The sequence below is a fragment of the Arachis hypogaea genome, chromosome 11 (assembly GCF_003086295.3).
Source record: "Arachis hypogaea cultivar Tifrunner chromosome 11, arahy.Tifrunner.gnm2.J5K5, whole genome shotgun sequence".
Classification (NCBI taxonomy): Eukaryota; Viridiplantae; Streptophyta; class Magnoliopsida; order Fabales; family Fabaceae; genus Arachis; species Arachis hypogaea.
Genome location: NC_092046.1, coordinates 112373814 through 112395817, shown reverse-complemented (window position 1 = coordinate 112395817; position 22004 = coordinate 112373814). Strand labels below are relative to the sequence as shown.

At 37.5% G+C, this 22004-nt stretch overlaps 2 protein-coding genes across 2 annotated transcripts; one reads left to right on the top strand and one right to left on the bottom strand.

Annotated features, from left to right (window-relative positions):
* The first annotated feature begins 1457 nt into the window (after positions 1-1457).
* On the top strand, positions 1458-6940 carry LOC112722377 (protease Do-like 9). Its single transcript, XM_025773377.3, has 9 exons — positions 1458-2403; positions 3285-3484; positions 3968-4148; positions 4272-4463; positions 4922-5154; positions 5597-5698; positions 6139-6189; positions 6301-6405; positions 6501-6940. Exons 1-9 carry the CDS (start codon positions 1818-1820, stop codon positions 6597-6599), a joined length of 1749 nt encoding a protein of 582 aa, XP_025629162.1. The 5' UTR covers positions 1458-1817; the 3' UTR covers positions 6600-6940.
* Positions 6814-8843, bottom strand: LOC112722378 (WAT1-related protein At3g28050). Its single transcript, XM_025773378.3, has 7 exons — positions 8468-8843; positions 8333-8395; positions 8110-8226; positions 7805-8030; positions 7564-7722; positions 7301-7452; positions 6814-7140 (listed from the first exon to the last, which is right to left on the bottom strand). Exons 1-7 carry the CDS (start codon positions 8662-8664, stop codon positions 6999-7001), a joined length of 1056 nt encoding a protein of 351 aa, XP_025629163.1. The 5' UTR covers positions 8665-8843; the 3' UTR covers positions 6814-6998.
* Between the last annotated feature and the right edge of the window lie 13161 nt (positions 8844-22004).

Here is a 22004-nt window from a genome sequence, read left to right as displayed (position 1 = left end):
TGCTGTTGAAAGTCAAACTTATAATTTGGGATGAGGCTCCAATGGTTAGTAGGTACTGCTATGAAGCGCTTGATAAATGCTTAGGTGATATCATGAGATTTTCTCCAACATATAACAAAGATTTTCCCTTTGGAGGAAAACTGGTTGTACTAGGTGGACATGGTTGAAGAGGTCAACAACCATATGATGGCTATCATTCCTTGAGGGAAAAAATTATATCTTAGTTCGGATTCGATTTGTATGGATGAAGGGAATATAGAGTCAACTAGATTTCTATGATCCTGAATTACTGAATAGTATAAATTGCTCTGGTTTGCCTCCACATAAATTAATACTCAAAGTTGGTGTCCCGGTGATGTTATTGAGGAATATTGACCAATCCAGTGGTCTTTGTAATGGTACAATACTACAAGTTAGTAAGTTTGAAAATCATGTCAAAGAATGTAAAGTCTTAACGGGTAACAATGTTGGTCATATTGCTTTGATTCCAAGAATGAATATGGTACCAACAAATGAAACCGTCCCAGTTAGATTCCAACAAAAATAATTTCCCATAATAGTATCATTTGCCATGACAATTAATAAGTCTTAGGGACAAACTTTATCTCATGTTGGATTGTACTTGCCCAAACCAGTTTTTACACATGGCCAACTATATGTAGCACTTTCAAGAGTTAAGAGTAAGAGATGTTTAAAAGTTTTACTTATGAATCACGTAAGAATGTCTACAAATTCAACCATCAATGTTGTTTATAGAGAAGTCTTTGAAAAAGTAGGATTCTAATATAAATATTTTAATTTTATTTTAAATTCCGTATCAATGCATAATTAGTTTACTTAAAAAAATATAAAATGATTATTACTCACTATTTTTAAGTTAAATTTTGATTTTGATAATAATTTTATAAATTTCTTAACATAATAATTATTTTGTATATTTTTTTTAAAATATCCAAACATATAATTTGTTTTTTACTTTTATAATTTTTTCTATACTGAGCACGGGTTCATACACTAGTTTTTATATAATAGAATAGATGATACCGAATCTCAATCTCTAATCTTTATTTTAATACTTTAAAACAAACGTTACCTAAATGAGTAATAAGTCAAATTTAAAATATAATAAAAATTAAAAAAGATAAATACTATGATGCCTAAAAAATAATACATACTTATTAAAAGAAGTTAAAAATTAATATTTAATTTAAAAAATATAAAAATAAATAATTAAAAAATTAAAATTTACTATAAAAAATAAATTAAATAAAATTTAAATACTAATTCATAAGTACCGTAAAATTGACCATTAAAAAATTATGTCAATCTCTTTTGTATTCTTGGTATCATTTATAGTATTATCGTTATATAACGGTTTAACGCCTTTGATTTCGTCTTTATGGTCATAAAGCCTCTCTTAATATGGTATTAATGCTACTCGTGGATATGTTACCCTTAATTTCCGCGATTTCATTTTAATGACTTTATTTCACAATTCACATCAAAGCAACGATCTTTTGAACGTTTCACGGGCCTTGGGCTTAATACAGAACATATTTGTTGATATACATATAAAATTGTGTAACAAAAATAAAATTCTTAATAAATAATTCTTAACGAGTTTGTTTAAGGAAAATGAGTCTTGAATTGAGGCATTAAGCTGTTCCACTTCCAGTCCAGCACCTTCGAAATTTGGAAAAAACAAAAATCAAATCAAACCAATTCAGTTTAGTTTGGATTCCCTCCTTGGTTTCATTTCATTTCATTTCATTTCATTTGTGTTTTGAACACAAAAACACAACAACACAACAACACAAATGGGAGACAAACGTAAGAGAGGTCGGAAATCCAAAACCCCCACCTCCGCCTCCGAAACCCTAGGCTCACCTTCCACCACCGCCCCTAACGCCGCCACCGCCGCCCCTTCCACCATTGACGACGTCTTCTCCGTCGCCAACGTCAACCTCATGGACACTACTGCTTCCCCGCACCAACGTCGCCGCCCTGGCCGCCCCAAGAAAGTCCCCCACCAGTCCGACAGGCCGGGACGCCGCCAATCCTCCCGTCCCCCAGTCGATGCCAACGGCGCCGTCGAGGTCCCCCCGGCGGCTGAGGCAATGGAGGAGGACCCCGTGTGGGAGAACGTAGTTCCTGGTCGAGTGGTGCCGGCGATGGACTCGGTGGTGAAGGTTTTCTGCGTTCACACGGAGCCGAATTTCTCTCTGCCGTGGCAGCGGAAGAGGCAGTACAGCTCTAGCAGCAGCGGGTTCGTGATCGGCGGGAGGAGGTTGCTGACGAACGCTCATTCGGTGGAGCATTACACGCAGGTTAAGGTCAAGAAGCGTGGCTCGGATACTAAGTACTTAGCCACAGTTCTAGCCATTGGAACCGAGTGCGACATTGGTAATGTTCTTATTCATTTTGAAAAGAATTCGTTTTTGGAGTTTTTGATTTGTTAAATTTTTGCACGCTGACTTGCTTCGATTTTGTGCACCCCGTGTTGTTTATTTAGATAGATACCGCTAAGCTACTAGATGAGTGATTTTGCATGAAATTTAATGGTGGATGGTAGAAAACTAACAATAATTATAAGCTTATTGATTCACAAACGATGATTTTATGTTAGCTGACTGGACACACTGGATGGATAGAATTAGGAATCAATGCATTAGAGAGATATTTGGTGTAGTGCTTATTGTGAAAAGCATGGTAGAATCATATCTTTGGTACTTTATACATGTGTGAAAAAGGCCGGTATAAATAGTAAGGAGACTAGATGAGATGGTGGATAGTCTAATGGCTAGAGGTACTGAGGTAGAGACAGACATGGAAATACCATAGGAGAAACCATGAAAAGACATTTGGATGTTATTATGTTAATGGTTTGAATATAGACATGATTTATGGTAGCGCATTTTGTCATTGTCACTAACTCCATCTCGCGAGCTTAGGAGAGCATTGTTGTTGTTGTTTTGCTGATTGTAAAGTAAAAATACTGGATCCTTCTGCACGCGCAATAGTAAAGCATGATTAATTTGTTTAATTGTGTAACAACTTTAACTTATTGACCTTGAATGTTCCAAAAGGAGTGGATGAGTAGTAATTTGTAAGACATAAATAGTGTGGGGTGCAGCTCCTTTATAGAACTAGTAATAGAAAAGAGAGAGCCAGGGGGGGGGGGGATGGGATTTCTAATTTTCTATGCGTAAAGCATTGAAGGATGGGTTTTATCTTAACTTGCTAATATGAATTCAAATTAATCTATTTGATTAATATACTTGCAGCCATGCTCGCAGTTGATGATGATGAGTTCTGGCAAGGGATGTCACCTGTAGAGTTTGGGAATTTGCCTGCACTTCAGGATGCAGTCACTGTTGTGGGATACCCAATTGGTGGTGATACTATTTCCGTAACCAGTGGTGTTGTATCACGCATTGAGATCCTATCTTATGTCCATGGTTCGACTGAACTTCTAGGTTTACAGGTTAGGCTGAAACGATTGAGCTTCCAAATTCATCTTGTTATGGCGCGCGTGTGTGTGTTTGTTTTTATTTTTTTATTACCTAAACTAATAAGAGTTTATATTATAATGAAAAAGTATTTATATTTTCTAATCCGATTATGGTAAAATAAAATCTTGATAAAACAAATATGTCAAAATTTCATTTTTAACATCATTATAAAAGAAAAGAAAATATAAAATATTATATAAAAATTAAAATAATAAAAAATGTAATCCATAATGAGTGTATGAAGTCAAAATATCATATCTTCAAATTTGGAAGGCTAATTAAAAAGTTTTCTTGTGAAATTCCATGTTTTCATACTTGAGAGACGAAATTTTGGCTGAAATAGTACATGCGTGAGCAAGAAATTGATTTGGGGACTTAATTTGAGAGTTTGATAACCATAAGTTTGATTTCATTTAGCATTTCCTAGTTTTCCCTAATCAAGGATAATTTTACAGATAGATGCTGCTATAAATTCTGGCAATTCCGGTGGACCTGCATTTAATGATAAAGGAAACTGTGTGGGCATTGCATTTCAGTCCCTCAAGCACGAAGATGCGGAGAATATAGGTTATGTTATTCCAACACCAGTGATCAATCATTTCATCCAGGATTATGAGAGAAATGGAAGATACACTGGTAAGATGATGCTATGTTCTAAGATGCAGATTTCACTCATACAAACTGTTCCATTGAGCATTGTGGAATTTGAGCATTGAAGTTCTATTTATTTATACCTTTTTGTTCTTGATTTGCTGTTAGGGTTCCCTGTTCTTGGGGTTGAGTGGCAGAAGATGGAAAATCCTGATCTAAGAATGGCAACAGGCATGAGAACTGACCAGAAAGGTGTGCGGATTAGAAGAGTTGATCCTACTGCTCCAGAATCCAAGGTTTTGAAGGCATCAGATGTTATTCTTAGCTTTGATGGGGTTGATATTGCCAATGATGGAACAGGTGAGTCCTTTAGTTTCATCATACAATTTTCCGTACTATTATCGTCTGGCATGTATTTTGCTAAAGTGCACTTTGTTTACTAGTAGTAAAGAATCTTCCGAGAGAAGCTACAGTTTTGTTTCTGATAGCAACTATGACCACGTGGTGGCAAACACGGGCTCTTTCAGGAACAATGACAACATTTATATAACATGTCACCTCTCCACAGTTTTATCTCACATATTAGTAGTATTACAGTCATTATATAAGTTACCTGTTTCATGACTAAGAAAGTCAATAAGTGATTAATAAAAAGATATACTATGCCTATATATTGATTGTTAAAATAATTTTGAATGCATAGCTTTCCCAAACACACACCAAGTTTTTAACATCAAGTCCAAGTGCATATCTGTGAAGTGTTTACTTTTTGTCTCATTCTGTCATATAATGCCTTGTACTTCTGGTGTAATTTTCAGTTCCATTTCGCCATGGGGAGCGCATTGGTTTCAGTTACCTCATATCCCAGAAATATACTGGTGATAATGCTGTAATTAAAGTATTAAGAAATTCAGAGGTCCTCAATTTTGACATTAAACTCGATAGTCATAGAAGACTAATTCCAGCACACACCAAGGGCAGGCCTCCTTCATATTATATCATTGCAGGATTTGTTTTTACGACCGTTTCAGTTCCATATCTTCGATCTGAGGTTTGTGGTTAATTCAACATCCTTATCTTTTATAATTCTACTGTTTTCTATCTAGGTTCTACTATTGCTTATATTTAGTATATTATATGGTTGTTCTTTCTATTTCTTATCTCAAGTGGTATTTAAATGTCTGATACTGACTGTTCTGGATAAATTTAATCTAGCTTGGCTATTTTAATTTGTATCATATTTGCCTGAGGAGGAAATTGTTCAATATTGTGTAAACTGAAGATGAATGAGATCTTTCAAAGTTATAATATTATTTGTGACTTTTTGAAATGTTATGCTATAACTATATAGTGAACTGCGTTGATGAAATTCTAACACCGAGTAATGTGGTTCCACTGACTGTATTACTTTCTTACTTAAGCAAATAGAACATACACATGCCTGAGGTCCTTATTGAGCCATACGTTTCCAACTCATTTTCATATATGAACAGTATGGAAAGGATTATGAGTATGAAGCTCCTGTCAAACTTTTGGATAAACTGCTGCATTCAATGCCGCAATCGCCAGATGAACAACTTGTTGTGGTTTCTCAGGTACGATCTTTTGGAGTCTTTTCTGCTTTCGTTTCTCGTAAGTATCTCATTGTAGGTTGGCACATCATGTAAGGTACTTCTCGGATATATTTTAGATACTCCAAATTTACAAGTTTTGGCTTCAAACTTGCATGCCTATATAAATGGAAATTCTATAACAATCAAATAGATAACTTCATTTTAGTATTGATTTGAAAGAATTTATGCTAACATGAAAGTTATTATCATCTCTCTTATTTTTATCCAAAAAAATATTCATCTCTTTTAATTTAAAGTTTTATGAATGCTAATTTAGTCTCAACTTTATATTTTATACTACAGTTGTATATTTCAAACAGTGTTGCATCTGAGTACTTATGTCATGTTTGTTCTTTATTCCATATCTATTTATGTGCTTCATAGATCTGATCAAGTTTGACTATCTCTTTGATACATTAAAGGTGTTGGTGGCTGATATCAATATTGGATATGAAGAGATTGTCAACACCCAGGTTTGTAATGGCTATATTCTGTTTTTCTGTTTGTTTGGATTTGCCCGTCAATAGATATATCACGATAACCTCTTAATTGTTCACGTCCCTGTATTCTTTATATTTGTTAAGGTCCTTGCTTTTAATGGTAAACCTGTGAAAAATCTCAAGAGCTTGGCCAATATGGTAGAGAGCTGCAACGATGAATACCTGCAATTTAATCTAGACTACGAACAGGTGGCCATCTCCATCCCCCTCTCTGTTTTAAGTGCCCCCTTTTTTTATAGGTGAATTATGGCTTTATCTCTTATATTGACTAATAATCTATGCAGATTGTGGTTCTTCGCACAAAGACTGCAAAGGCAGCTACTCTAGACATACTTTCAACCCACTGCATTCCCTCAGCAATGTCCGATGATCTGAAGTCATGATCAGGCTTCTGTTTCATGTGTAGGCCGCGCTTAACATTTTGTTAGTTGGTAGATTTTGTTTTCCCTACACAGTATTGCGAGTGTTATTCTAGTGTGAATACCTCAATGGGGACCGACTAGGAAAACTGCATTTTTTGCAAAGGATAGTAGATAGCTTAGCAGGATTTACAACTGTCTTGCGGGACATTTAGTTTTTTTTTTTAATTGAGGGAGGTGAGCAATGTAGAGTTTTCATTCGTTTCACCAATGTAATGTCTTTTTTTGACTTACCTGAGGGGTAATACAAAATAGAACGATAAATTGGTAAAATTTTCCTGAGAAAAAGATATGTTCTTTCATAAGTGATATCTGTTGAATTATATTCAACTTGGATCAGTGGTTGTGCCTAAAACATTGCTTTCATGGTGACTCTAGTAGAGGACTTGCTTGTGCAGACAGGGATGATTGTCTATCTACATCGATGCCTTCTCCAATTTCTTCTTTGGATTGTGCCCAAAGTACTGTGTAAAATCCGATGATGATTACCATCAAACCAATAGTCCTGAAAAGTAGAGTAGAAACACAAAGTAGTTAACATTGAAATTGATATCGATAAAGTTGATATTTATATAATACCTGAACAGCTATGAATATGCCCTGTCCAAAAAGTCATATCTCATATCCATTATTGCGAAGTTAATAGATTATATATATTGAGTTACCTGCCAACAGGAAGTGTTTCACCAAGGAAGACAACACTTGAGAATGCAGCAATTGCAATCCCCAAAGGCTTGAACATGGTTACAAATACTGGCCCTTTTTTATTTATGCACCAGGTCAATACAGAAAAAGTGACCACACTTCCGAAAATTGCCTGCAATATTGTTTTCCACATAAGAAGCTTTTGCAGTGAATATTTATATCTTATTTATGTTCTTTATTTTTTGTTGTCTTTGGTTGCTAAGTAGTAAGTACATATGCTTACTGAATAGAATATGGTGGTGAGCTCAATGTCAGGCCTTAGTTTCCAGGCATTTGGATCTCTGACTACGATCAAGGAAAGTATTGCACATTGGATGGTTCCAAACAGGCAGTAGAAGGCTATAATGGTCAACTGAGACGGGTATCCTTTAAGAATTGCTGCCTACAAATTCACCTAACCAAATCAAATATAATATATTGATTCAAAGATGTACGAACAAGTAACGACGACATAAAATAATGACCTGAGCAATATTCCAGATTGCAAGGGATGTAGATGCAATGGCAAGAAAGAGGCCACCAATGATCCAATTGGTAGTCTCTGTAAGCATTTGTTGTAATGGTTGAATTTGAAAGCCAGCAATCGGACTTCCCTTGTAAAGGGTGACGAGTAATGCTCCTGATATGGACACCACGGCTCCCAGCATCTTCATCTGGCTTATGGAGCTCCTAATTTCAAATTTCTCCATCCTATAATGGTTTTCAAATTTCATGGTAGTGACAAAATCTAGTTGCAATGCGTAGATGTATGCCCCCTGTAATTAGTTACCTGAATATGACAGCCAGCAAAAAAGTAATTGCTGGAGTCAAGTTGCTCATAGCAGATCCAAGAGTGGGAGAGCTGTAGCTTATGCCAGTGAAAACACAATTCTGCATCACAGTTATGCTGCAATGTATATCTCAGCAACAAAAGATATAATCACTGAATGAGAAACCAAAGATATAAGAGCAATTCCCAAAAATATTATGTTTTAGCTACTTTTGGGGCATACCCAACAAGGGCAAGGAGGAAGAATTTGCAAAGAAGCCAGAAAGAAAGAGGTGGTGTTGTAGTTCTGCAAAACAAAGGAAAGGAAGAGAATTAGGTAGAGATGGAATCAGTGAAGATGAGATGAAAAGACAGGTACCTGTTCCTGTTGATGAAGAAAGAAGAAGGGAGGAGGATCAAAGTGGCAAGAGCATTTGAGTAGACAACAAAAATAAAGTGGCTCATCCCTCTTGACATGGCTGCTTTGCTAAGTGTGGTCAACCCAACGTCAAGGCACTCCACAATCACCATCGCCAGAAACGGAATCCATGAACAAAACCATCGTCTCACTCCCATTATTGCTTTGCTTTGCTACTGCGTGCTATCTCTTTCTCTCTACTCTCTCTCATTACATGATCCAGTACGGAACAGGGGGCCATAGTACCTCTTACAGCCACAAATCAAATGCTGGACATGATTCATGTCCTTGTAGCTTTTCTTTTACGTACCTTCACTTTATGCTGACTTCTGACTATGCTATTTTATAAATTAACTCAGTTTAATTAATGCCAGTAATATATTAAATTTAAAATTTAAAATTAGTCTTTTTTAATTTAATAAATATGAGTAATAATAAAAATATAAAATTAGTTAAAAACTTAAAATAATAGGTATTCTACACTTTAAATAAGAGATTTTAAGTTCAAAATTTAATTTTAATGCATATAAAATATAACTATTTTACGCAATAATCGACTCATTTATTTTTTAGATGATTATTTACACAATAGTTGTAAAAAGTTGTTAACCTATAATTGCTAGTCTTTAATTAGTCTAACTAGTGAATGATTCGTGCGATGCATCGAAAATGTTCAGTACTGGAATTAAAAAATACATCATTTATATATAATATAGTGTGTATCATAATCAAATAACATTATGCACAAATATCATAACGTCTACCCTAAATCGAATTAAATTAACATATACGAATTTTTCAGCATAAATGAAAAACCGAAAATCATTCCTTTCATATTCATTACTAATGTAAAGAAGTTTCTTCATATCAAGTTACATACCAAAACCGAAATTTCATATATTTGCTAAACAATCAACAAAGAAATAGGTTCAGCATTAGATAGAGTTACCTAATAACTTCCTATTAAACATTGAACCACCTAATTAAAAATATCAAGCCTTCGACTTAAAAATGTCATCCACAATTTACTAATCAATAATACTGAATCATACAAATAGAGATTTCTCTACACATAAAAAATTTAAAGCTCCGAGTCATAGATTATGAAAAATCTCCCTATACACAACATTCAAGGTAGAACCATCACTCAGTGAACCATTGTTCTTTATTAAAACTCTCAAGCCCTTTTTAGACTTGACCCTAGACAAAGCAACATATAATTGACCATGCGTAAAAACAGGTTTGGGTAAGTATAACCCCACTATACTTAGAGTTTGACTTTGGAATTTATTGACGGTCATTGCAAGGGAGACTACAAGAGGAAACTGTCTTCGTTGGAACCTGAATAAAAGAGTTTCATTGTTAAGCAATATATTCATCCGTGGAATCAGAACTATTTTGCCACACTTGTCACCTGTCAAGATATTACATTCAATTATATGATTACCTAATCTTTGAACCTGTAATCGAGTACCATTACAAAGTCCATTGCTTTGGTCTATATTCCTCAACAACATAACAGATACACCAACTTTGAGTTTCAACTGATGGTTAGGTAAGCATGAGCAATTTATCGAATTCAACACATCAGTTTTGATAGCATCCATCTCATATTCCATGTTGCCCTCTTCATCACACAACGAGTCCGAATTAAGATACACTCTTTCATCAGCATCAATGTATTCCATTACCGGGTTGTTGACATCATGCACAACTTCAAGTGTAGGTGCTAGAATTGTGCGCTCCTTGAAGTAATCATGTTATCCAAGTTCAACAATAAATCTAGGTAGACAAATGTAACTAAATTCTAAAACCCATCACCAGTATCATTAATTAGAATGTCTTTAGGGATGACTACCTCAGACTCACTATCTGTTGAATCACCTGCCAACCCATCACCAATTTGAATTAACCATTGTGCAATCTCTTTGAGATCATTATCAACTTCAATAGTACCTCCAACAGTAAGTCTCATATTCTTTGAAAGCTTTAAGACTATGCAAAATTGCCATAGATAAGAAGAACTAATGGATGCTTGCACTATGTCTTGATGCGAGCCCATTGGTATTACCGGAAGAATCTGCCCGAAGTCTCCACCAAGTACAACAACTTTGCCACCAAAGGGAAGGTCTGCATTAAATGATGGCTCAAATCTAAGAATATCTTTCATAGACTTGTCAAGAGCTTCATAATAAAACTTGCTTAAGATTGGAGCCTCATCCCATATAATAAGCTTTGCCTTACATATCAGCTTAGAAAGAGGAGTGCCTTGCTTTATGTTGCAAACAGAATCCTCGTTTATGCTTAATGGTATCTTGAATCTTGAGTGAGCAGTACGACCATTAGGAAGTAATAAAGAAGCAATGCCACTTGAAGCAACATTAAGAACAATGTTCCCACCATTTCTTAAATAAGCAGAAAGAGTCCTCCGTATGAATGTCTTCCCAGTTCCTCCATAACCATATAAAAAGAAAAACCCACCACGATCATTATTTACAGAATCAATGATAATGTCAAATGCAGTTCATTGTTCATCTGTCATGGTGTTTAGCGATTGTATGTATTGTTGAGTAAGTAAAGAACGATCAAAATTAAGTTCATCCAATAATACTAAGTGATCCTCTAAAACATGGACATCATCTAATGACGGGTAAGGCATACACACAAACTCTTTAAGAGACCTTCCATTACTTTGCATTCTGTCATGAAGCTTTGCAAGTGTCAAGTTCATGATCTTCTCATCTAACAATTGAAGCTCTGGCAAAAAAAAAAAAAAGGTTAATACATGACTACATTATAAATCATTTTAAATTAATTAACTTAATTTTCAAATGTAATTATAAAATAAAATAAAAACAAAAATATTTTTAATTCTTATTTACTTTTTCTATTTATACTTCTTCTCATCTGTACTCATATCATTCGACTTTTATCTCTCTCTTTTCTTCCATTTTCACTTTTATTTCTCTCTTCTCTCTTCATGTCTCACTTTAAGGAGGAGCTTCTTGCTAATTGGCACAAAAAGCTTCTTCTCTTCTTTCTCTTCCTTTCTTGTTTCTGACCAGAAACAAGGATAAAGAACCCCTCTTAACTCCTGATCCTGAACCTGAGAAGACTCTATGCAAGGAGGCATTTACAACAAGCTAAAGCATAACACTCCGGAAGAGACCTTTCAGAAAGTTTTGAACAAGAACTGGGAGACATGGCCGAACCTCAAGAGGAGCCCAAAAAGGTTCTTGGTGACTTCACCATGCCTACCTCTGACTTTTATGGCAGGAGTATCTCTGTACCTGCCATTGGAGCTAACAATTTTGAGCTTAAGTATCAGTTAGTCTCTCTTCTACAGCAGAACTGCAAGTTCCATAGACTTCCAAAGGAAGATCCTCATCAGTTCTTAGCTGAATTCTTACAGATCTGTGATACTGTAAAGACTAATGGAGTTAATCCTGAAGTCTACAAGCTTATGCTCTTTTCTTTTGCTGTAAGAGACAAAGCTAAGCTATGGTTGGATGCCAAACCAAGAGAGAGTCTTGACTCTTGGAAAAAGCTGGTTAATGCTTTTCTAGCTAAATTCTTTCCTCCTCAAAGGATGAGCAAGATTAGAGTGGAAGTTCAAACCTTCAGATAAAGAGAAGGTGAATCCCTCTATGAAGCTTGGGAAAGATACAAGCAACTGATTAGGAGATGTCCTCCTTACATGCTCTCAGAATGGTCCATCATAGACGTGTTCTATGATGGCTTGTCTGAGATATCCAAAATTTTATTGGATAGCTCTGCAAGTGGATCCCTCCACTTGAAGAAAACACTAGCAGAAGCAAGAGAACTCATTGAAATGGTTTCAAATAACCAATTCATGTATACTTCTGAAAGGAATCCTTTAAACCATGGGATCCCTCAGAAGAAAGGAGTTCATGAAATTAAAACTCTGAATGTCATATGGGCTCAGAATAAGATCTTGACTCAGCAAGTCAATATGATCTCCCAGCATCTGACTGGAATGCAAACTGTAGCTGGCAATACTCAGAAGCTTCTTCTGAAGAAGAAGCTTATGATCCTGATCAACCCACCATGGAGGAGGTGAATTACATGGGAGAACCCTATGAAAACACCTATAATCCTTCATGGAGGAACCATCCTAACCTTTCATGGAAGAATCAACAGAGACCTCAGCAAGGTTTCAATAACAATCAAGGTGGTAGGAACCAAAATAGGTTCAATAACAGACCACCATTCCCATCTTCTCAAGAAAATATGGAAACCTCTAAGTAGAGCCTTTCTGAATTAGTAACTCTGGTTTTCAGCCTCTCTAAGACTACTCATAGTTTAATAAATGAAACAAGGTCCTCCATTACAAACTTGGAGGTGCAAGTTGGTCAACTGAGCAAGAGGATCCCTGAGATTCCTTCTGAAACTCCTCCCAGTAACACTGAGGTGAATCCTAGAGAAGAGTGTAAGGCCATAACCATGGAGGTAGAGGCCGAATCTGAGGAGAATGGGAAGGTGTTGAACGCCAGTGAAGAAGCCTTCACTGGGCGTTCAACACCCATAATGGCAGCAAGCCTGGTGCTGAATGCCAGTGAGGAACCCCTCACTGGGCGTTCAACGCCCAACCAGGCAGGCTTTCTAGCGCTGAACGCCAGTGAGGAACCCCTCACTGGACGTTCAACGCCCAACCATGCAACCATTCTGGCGCTGAACGCCAGTGAGGAACCCCTCGCTAGGTGTTCAACGCCTACAAACCCAGGGAAGCTAGCGTTGAACTCCAGCAAGGACATCCCTGCTGGGCGTTCAATGCCCAGAATGCTAGAGGAACTGGCGTTTAACGCCAGTAAGGGTGGACAACAAGGGCATTTGACGCCCAAAGAGCTCACAGAGCTGGCGTTGAACGCCAGTCAAAGCACACCCCTTGAGTGCTTAAGTCCCACTCAAGAACCCTCTATCCCAGAACTAAAGGAAACTATAAAGACCATTGAGGTTCTTTTGCATGCACTTCAACAGTGCATGAGTTCTGATGACTACTCATCCTCGGATGAGGATGAAGACACTAGGGAAGAGCAAGTTGCTTGGTACCTAGGAGCTCTTATGAAGCTGAATGGCAAGTTATTTAGTACAAGGCCATTGGAGGAAGAACCTCCACTGCTTACCAAATAACTCCATGCTTTGGTTCAGCAGAGGCTACCTCAAAATCTTCCAGATCCTGGACGCTTTCTGATTCCTTGCACCATAGGCACCATGTCCTTTGAAAAGGCTCTGTGTGACCTAGGTTCAAGCATCAACCTCATGCCACTCTCTATAATGGAGAAACTGGGCGTCATTGAGGTGAAGTTTGCAAACATCTCACTAGAGATGGCAGACAAAACAATGAAGAAGCCATATGGCTTAGTAGAGGATGTCTTGGTAAAGGTTGAAAACCACTACATCCCTGCAAACTGCATTGTCTTGGATATTGGAGAGGATGAGGATGACTCTGTCATCCTTGGAAGACCTTTCCTAGCCACTGATAATGCTATCATTGATGTGGCTAAGAGAGAACTGACCCTACAATTAGGGGAGGATCATATCTTATTCAAGATGCCTCATCCCAGTTCTCCCTCTAAAAGAGAGATAACTGTGCAACACCTAGTGTTCCAACCCTCTCTTTCTGTGCAGAGCTTTACAGAGCACCCAGACATCAATTCTAAGTTTGGTGTTGGGCAGCTATCAACAAGCTCTAAGCACAAAGGTACTAAGAAGAAAGTACCTAAAGGTTGGAGGGACAAGAAAGTCCCAACTAAAGGCCTCTCACCTGGCATGAGAGTTGTCTTCACTAAAAAGCCAGCCTTACCACATACAGTGAGTCGTATCCTATTTCTAGAGCATGTGGAGCTCATTCATGAGAGGACAGGAAGAAAATTCACTGTAAAGGGCAAAAATCTGAGCCCATACTAACCTCCGTAAGGAGCTAACCATCAAGCTAGTGACGTTAAAGGAGCACTTGTTGGGAGGCAACCCAACCTTAGTTAATTATTTATTTTCTTTTATTTTAGGGTCATGATCATATGCAGCAATCAGAACAAAGACAGAATTTCACAGCAGTGAAAACAGAACACTCTGGATGGAGTGTTAAAGTTAAACGCCAGCCAGGGTATCCCTGCTGGGCGTTCAACGCCCCTGGGCATTTAAACGCCAGTGCAGAGAAGCAGGGAATCTGGATTCCCTAGCCTCTCGGGACCTATAGGTCCCACAGCATCTTCACCTACCTTACCTACCCTACTTACTTTCACACTTTCCCAAACACATTTCCCTATAAACTTAGCCCAATCATATCCATACCACTTCCCCACAACCATCATAATTACTACCTAACCCCACCCACTTCAAAATCATATTTCCCACCCAAAACCCACCCTATGGCCGAACCCTACCACTCCCCTCCTATATATACCCCTCTTCATAACTCTCCATACACACACCTCTCATACCCTTATACACCCACAAGGCCGAGCCCTCTCTCTCCCTCTATCTTCCTTCATTTTCTTCTTCTTCTACTCCATTCTTCTCTTTTCTTTATTTTTGCTTGAGGACGAGAAAAGTTTTAAGTTTCGTGTGGGAAAAGCATAGCTTTTTTCTTTCCATGACCATTCATGGCACCCAAGGTTGGAGACTCCTCTAGAAAGAGGAAAGGAAAGGTAGTAGCCACTCCTTCTAAATCTTGGGAGACGGAGAGATTCATTACCAACGCCCACCAAGACTACTTCTATGAAGTAGTGGCAGAGAAGAAAATGATCCCTGAGGTCCCTTTCATGCTCAAGAAGAATGAGTATCCGAAAATTTGAAGAGAGATCCAGAGAAGAGGTTGGGAAGTCCTAACCAATCCCATTCAGATGTTGGGATTCTCATGGTGCAAGTTCTATGCTAATGCATGGGTTACTAAAAACCATGACACTAGTGTGAACCCAAATCCACGGAATTAGATCACCATGGTCCAAGGAAAAATCTTAGATTTCAGCCCGGAAAGTGTGAGGTTGGCGTTCAACTTGCCTCTAATGCAAGGAGATCCTGATCCTTACACTAGGAGAGTCAACTTTGATTAGAGATCAGATCAAGTGCTCTTAGACATCTGTGTGAAAAGAGCACAGTGGAAAAAGGATTCCCAAGGCAAGCCTATTCAACTAAGAAGGGTTGACCTAAAGGCCATAGCTAGAGGATGGTTGGAATTCATCCAACGTTCTATCATTCTCACTAGCAATTGGTCAGAAGTGACTGTTGACAGAGGCATCATGATCCATTGCATCATGATTGGAAGTGAGGTAGAAGTACATGAGGTGATTCCTCAAGAATTGTACAAGGTAGCTGAAAAGCATCACACCAATGCCAGGTTGGCATTCCCATACCTCATCTATCATCTATGCAATTCAGTTGGAATTGTCATAGAAGGAGATATCTCTATTGGTGAGGATAAGCCTATCACTAAGAAGAGGATGGAGCAAACCAGAGAGCATGCATAAGAGCCTGTGCAACCGCCTCAGTATGAGATCCCTGAGATGCCTCAAGGGATGTATTTTCCTCCCCAAAGTTATTGGGATAAATGGCAAACTTCTCTTGGAGAATTGAGCACTAACATAGAGCAATTGAAGATGGAGCATCAAGGGTATGCTACCACCCTCAATGAAATAAGAGAATATCAAAGAGCCATAAGGGAAGACCAAAGGGCTATGAGGAAAGAGCAACAAAGGCAAAAGAGTGATATTGAAGAGATCAAGCATCACATTAGATCCTCAAGGAGGAGCACTAGACGCCACCATTAAAAGTGGACTCGTTCTCTTTTACCTCCTTTCCTTTACTATGTTTCTATTTTTATCTTATGTTTTGTCTGTTCTCCTGTTCTAGTTGCATGATCATTTACATTGATGTCTTAAAAAGTTGTAAAATGTTCCATATATCTCTCACCTTGCTTAAAAAGAAAATTTTTATTTGAAAAGAATTGAGAGATGCATGAATTTCAAGTTTAAAATAAGAATAGTTTAATTATGTTGATGTGGTGTCATTGCTTTTGTTTTCTGAATGTATGATTAAACAGTGCATAGTTGAAGTTGAAATTTTAGAATGTTGGCTCTTAAAAGAATAAGGAAAAAGGAAAAGTATTATTGATAATCTGAAAAATCTATAAAATTGATTTTTGAAGCAAGAAAAAAGCAACAAAAAGAAAAAGAAAAAGCATGTTGCAAAAGAAAAAAATTATATGCATGTGAAAAAGAAAGAAAAATGGCAAAAAAAAAAAGAAAAAAATAAAAGCAGAAAAATCCATTACTGCCCAAAAATACAGGAAAAAGAGGGCAGATTGAAAAAGCCAGTAACCCTTTAAACCAAAAGGCAAGGGTAAAAGGACCCAAGGCTTTGAACATTAATGGATAGGAGGGCCCAAAGGAATAAAATTATGGCCTAAGCGGCTAAACCAAGCTGTCCCTAACCATGTGCTTGTGGCGTGAAGGTGTCAAGTGAAAAGCTTGAGACCGAGCAGTTAAAGTTGTGGTCCAAAGCAAAAAGAGTGTGCTTAAGAACTTTGGACACCTCTATCTGGGGACTCTAGCAAATCTGAGTCACAATCTGAAAAGGTTCACCCAGTTAAAGTGTCTGTGGCATTATTGTATCCGGTGGTAATATTGGAAAACAAGGTGCTTAGGGTCACGGCCAAGACTCTGAAAGCTGTGTTCAAGAATAAAAAAGAACTGAACTAGGAGAGTCAATAATATCATCTAGATTCTGAGTTCCTAAAGATGCTAACCATTCTGAGTTTCAATGGATAGTGAGATGCCAAAACTATTCAGAAGCAAAAAGCTACTAAGTCCCGCTCATCTAATTGTGACTAAGCTTCATTTGAAACTTAGAGATTTGTTGTATCTTAATTTTCATTTTATCCTACTATATTTTTAGTTGCTTGGGGACAAGCAACGGTTTAAGTTTGGTGTTGTGATGAGCAGATATTTTATATGCTTTTTGGCATTATTTTCATATAGTTTTTAGTAAGTTTTATTTGGTTTTATTAAGTTTTTATAGGTTTTCATGTTAAATTCATATTTTTGGATTCTACTATGATTTTTTGTGTTTTTGTACAAGTTCAGGTATTTTCTGGCTGAAATTGAGGAGCTGGAGCAGAAGTCTGATTCAGAGACAGAGAAAGCACTGCAGATGCTGTCCGGATCTGACCTGCCTGCATTCGGAATATCTTTTCTAGAGCTACAAAAGTCCAAATGGAGTGCTCTCAATGGATATGGAAAGCTGATTTCTAGAGATTTCCAGCAATATATAATATTCTATAATGTACTTCGGATTAGAAGGCCCAAAACTGGCATCCAACGCCAGCCTCCTGGCCCCTTCCAGGCGTCCAGCGCCCAAAGAGCAGAGACCAGTGTCCAAATGCCCAAAGAGGACCCCCTAGCTGGCGTTCCATGCCCAAGAGGCCTCATAGCACGTGGATCTTATCAAAGCTCATCCCAAACACTCACTAAGTGGGCCCCAGAAGTGGATTTTAGCATTGAAAAGACTGTTTTACCCTTACTAGTCATTTGTTTAGTATTTAAGAGATTTTATTTATGTAATTAATAACAATCTTGACCATTCAGCATTATTTTTGTTTTACATTGTATTTTCCTTTTCGTATGAGTTTCTAAATCTCCTAGGTTAAGGGGAGGAGCCCTGCTGAGTCCTATGAATTAATAAAAGTATTATTGTTTTTTCTTTGATCCGTGTTTGATTAATTCTAAGATGTATATTCGTACTTCATCATGGTGGATAGGATGATCGAACAATCAGCTCTGTTCATCACATTAAGACGAACGTGCCTAAAAAATACCTGCGTCTACTTGTGTTCGTGTGAATACTTCAGTGGAAAGCACGCACCACTAGATTAAATCATACATCTCTCAGACGGATAATCCACGACTTCGTTGGGGACTTCTCGAGACACTAGTTCAGCCGATTTTGGGGAGATTAGGGTCTCTATGGTAGAGGCTAGAACCCTATGATACAGCATTCTCTAATCCAGAAGATCCGACCTTGTCTGTGGCGTTTTGAGTAGGATCATTAAGGAGAATGGACTGTACGCACTTCACCCTCAAGCAGAGATGGATCCACACTAACCCTAGGGTTCAGATCTGGAGGAGTATTGACGACCTCTCAATAAAGGCGCCAATCACTTACAACCTGCCATTGAAGAGATCACTCACAAGCAATGAAGATAGTAATACCAGAGTTAATTCAGAAAGACAAAGTAACTCCAATCCTTAACCCTATTCTTATTAGTATTTTCTACCTTTTTTTGCTTTATTCCTATTACTAATTTTAATCCTAATATAAACTCCATATATGACATAAAATCAACAACCTTCTGATCTGCTTGACTAAGACCTGCAAGATAACCATAGCTTGCTTCAAACCATAATCCTCGTGGGATCGACCCTGACTCGCTCAAGTATTACTTGGACGACCTAGTGCACTTGCTGACACAACAGTACGTAGGTGTAGGGATTCGTAGTAGACAACCGACGCATGAGCTCATGGCCTGCACTAGGAATAGGCATGCATCATAAATTGTTGCGCATTTGATTGTGATTGTTTACTGTTCATTCTTTCTGCTACGTGCTATCTGTTTCTTGTTAGTTTCCTATTCTCTTATTCTTGTTTCTGTTTTAAAGTTTTATAATTATAATTTCTCCAAAGATTATATTAAGATAGTAAAACTAGGAACAATAGTCATAGAGAACAGTATAAGGAGCGGCATTAACCCCAACGGAAGATGCCAAGATAGAGTTATGTCAGAGCCGCCATATGGAAGTATCCATGAGACTTAGCAAGCGAGTTATTACGATAGAGCCATAATTCTAGATTTCATGAGAGGGATGCTTTTTCATGGTGTCGCCTTACTGGGAACCGTATAGGTTCTCACCCCTTCCTTTTTCCTTTTCCCCGCAGTTGGAGGATTTCGATTTGATTGCCGCCACTGCAGTTATATTCAGAGAAGCACCAGAGAAGCATATGTTTCTGAACCCTACAGGAGATGCTCAAGACTAGTCTTGAGATGAGGTCTACAGACTTATGCCTCAATTGTGGAAAGAATGTAGGATAGATAGTCTTTATTCCTTAGACTTAGCTTTTTCTCACTTTTATAGCATTTTTTAGGGGTAGAAGTTGATATTTTCTTTTCGTTTATTAGTCCGAGTAACAACTTAGGGGTTTTCTATATAAACCAAGTATCTGGGAAGTTGTCAGCTGTATATAGGTTTATGTGTGTGTGTGTGTATATATATATATATATATATATATATATATATATATATATATATATATATATATATATATATATATAAATATTACCAAGTCTGGAGTTTTATAGGACTATTGGGAAGTAACACCTGACAACTAACAGTGATCCGGACCTGCTAGAAATTAGGTCGTTACAATTTGGTATCAGAGCAGTTCGTTCTTAATAGAACCTGGGAATGGACTGACTACGCTTCGTTGCATACTCTGATTTTTGTTTTCCCATGTAGTTAGGGTATCCTCATTGATACATTTAGCATGATCGTCTACGAGAACTTGTTCAGGAATTATTCACACTTGACCTGATTGATTGTTGGGAATGAATAAGACTTGAATGACTATAAGTAGACAAACTTATCAATATAGGATTCCTCACAACACCTGCGATTATTAGATAGACCACCATTATAAAACTTTTAAACACCGATGACCACATTTGAGTGGAACGCAGCTGCTGTACTTAGAAGTACGGTTGACTATTAAACATTGGGATAGGAATAGTACAAGAATGGTAATGATGAATCCAAGATGGCCCGATGTGAGTGATGCGTAGTGGTAGCGTGGTGACACGAGAATATGGAGTTTCCATCGACTCCGCTTACGAATACCTTTAGGATCAAACCTTTTCTTGCCGTAAGATAGTTGTTGGGATAGTTAAGATAGGATCTTTTATGGTTTTATAACCCTTAAGATATACTCGAAGTTTCGAGGACGAAACTTTTTGTAAGGTGGGTGGGATATAACATTCTGATTCTCTACAGAGTTAATCTCAGAATTCTGTGATGAGAAATTTAATAAATATCTAAGAATCACCTCATCATAAAATAATAAGGTGGATTTAGACTTGATAAGTGAAAAGAATATATATGCCGTGAGAGATAAAAGCGTGTCCTAAGCCAAAAACCATACCGATAACGATGAATTTGACTATTGAGTTAAATTCATCTATGGAATCTTTACTAGAATATTCTAAATTTGATTCAGAGTCGAGATACTTTTTGCTGTTGATTTCTCAGTTACCGATTGGTTAAACCGATACGGTTTGAAAAACGATAATCTTACGGTTTAGTTATTGAATCGTTTTCTTTCCTCTCTTCAGCAATTTGGCCAAACCTTTAAGGAACCTATCTTCAATCTAAATTCATGAAGCCACTAGAAAGATTATCTAAAAGAAAAATAAAGAACCGAAACACTTAGCCTAATTAAAAATCTAACCGAACTTAAACCGAACTGAGTTTTTCTTAATCAAACTACTCTCTCAAGATTAGCCACATAACCACAATTGAACCACTCCCTCCATTCTCCTTTTAATGGCCAAATCTCAGCCATAAATTAGCCAATAATGATGAATCATTAGAAAGCATTTAATGAAGAGATACATGCCATTAAACAAGTTCATCCTTCCTTGATTTGGTGGCAACGTACCACACCATTCACCACACTAGAAATAGACATGCTCACCCTCATTTTTGAAGCTTTAACAAGAGAACAAGAGAGGGAGGATAATTTGAGATATTAGAAGCTAAAAAGGAAGAGTGATTGGAGGAGAGAACAACTGAGGAGATTGAGAGCTTGGAGCCCAACTTTCCAACCTCCATCAAGATACAAATGTGATCTTCACCTTACCATCTTGACTCTAGGAGTTCCTTGAGCATGATCTTCTTTTTCATTCTCCTTTAAGGCTTTCCAAAATCCCAGCTCAAGGAGGAGCCTCGACCGAAGAGATAAAGAGAAAGCTAGAACCGATTTCTTGAGGAAGGGTGAACTTCATCGAGGTAGGGGTTAGGTGGTGCATGAATTGTAAATCACACTTTTTACAACTCGTACCACTAACCAGCAAGTGCACTGGGTCGTCCAAGTAATACCTTACGTAGTAAGGGTCGATCCCACGGAGATTGTCGGCTTGAAGCAAGCTATGGTTATTTTATAATTCTTAGTCAGGAAATCAATGATAAGAGTGATTATATTTATGAAGAGTAAAAAGCATAAATTAAATAGTACTTGTTATGCAGTAATGGAGAACAGATTGAGGTTTTGGAGATGCTCTATCTTCTGAATCTCTGCTTTCCTATTGTCTTCTTCTTCACGCACGCAGGTCTCCTTCAATGGCAAGCTGTATGTTGGTGGATCACCGTTGTCAATAGCTACCATCGATCCTCTCAGTGAAAATGGTCCAAATGCACTGTTACCGCACGGCTAA

Coding starts and splice junctions, on each gene's coding strand:
- LOC112722377 (XM_025773377.3), top strand. CDS start 1,818: ATGGGAGACAAACGTAAGAGAGGTCGGAAATCCAAAACCCCCACCTCC. Junction 3,485..3,967: donor CTGAACTTCTAGGTTTACAG/GTTAGGCTGAAA, acceptor ATAATTTTACAG/ATAGATGCTGCTATAAATTC. Junction 4,464..4,921: donor TATTGCCAATGATGGAACAG/GTGAGTCCTTTA, acceptor TGTAATTTTCAG/TTCCATTTCGCCATGGGGAG.
- LOC112722378 (XM_025773378.3), bottom strand. CDS start 8,664: ATGGGAGTGAGACGATGGTTTTGTTCATGGATTCCGTTTCTGGCGATG. Junction 8,396..8,467: donor TTCTTCATCAACAGGAACAG/GTACCTGTCTTT, acceptor TTTGTTTTGCAG/AACTACAACACCACCTCTTT. Junction 8,031..8,109: donor TTGCTGGCTGTCATATTCAG/GTAACTAATTAC, acceptor AAACCATTATAG/GATGGAGAAATTTGAAATTA.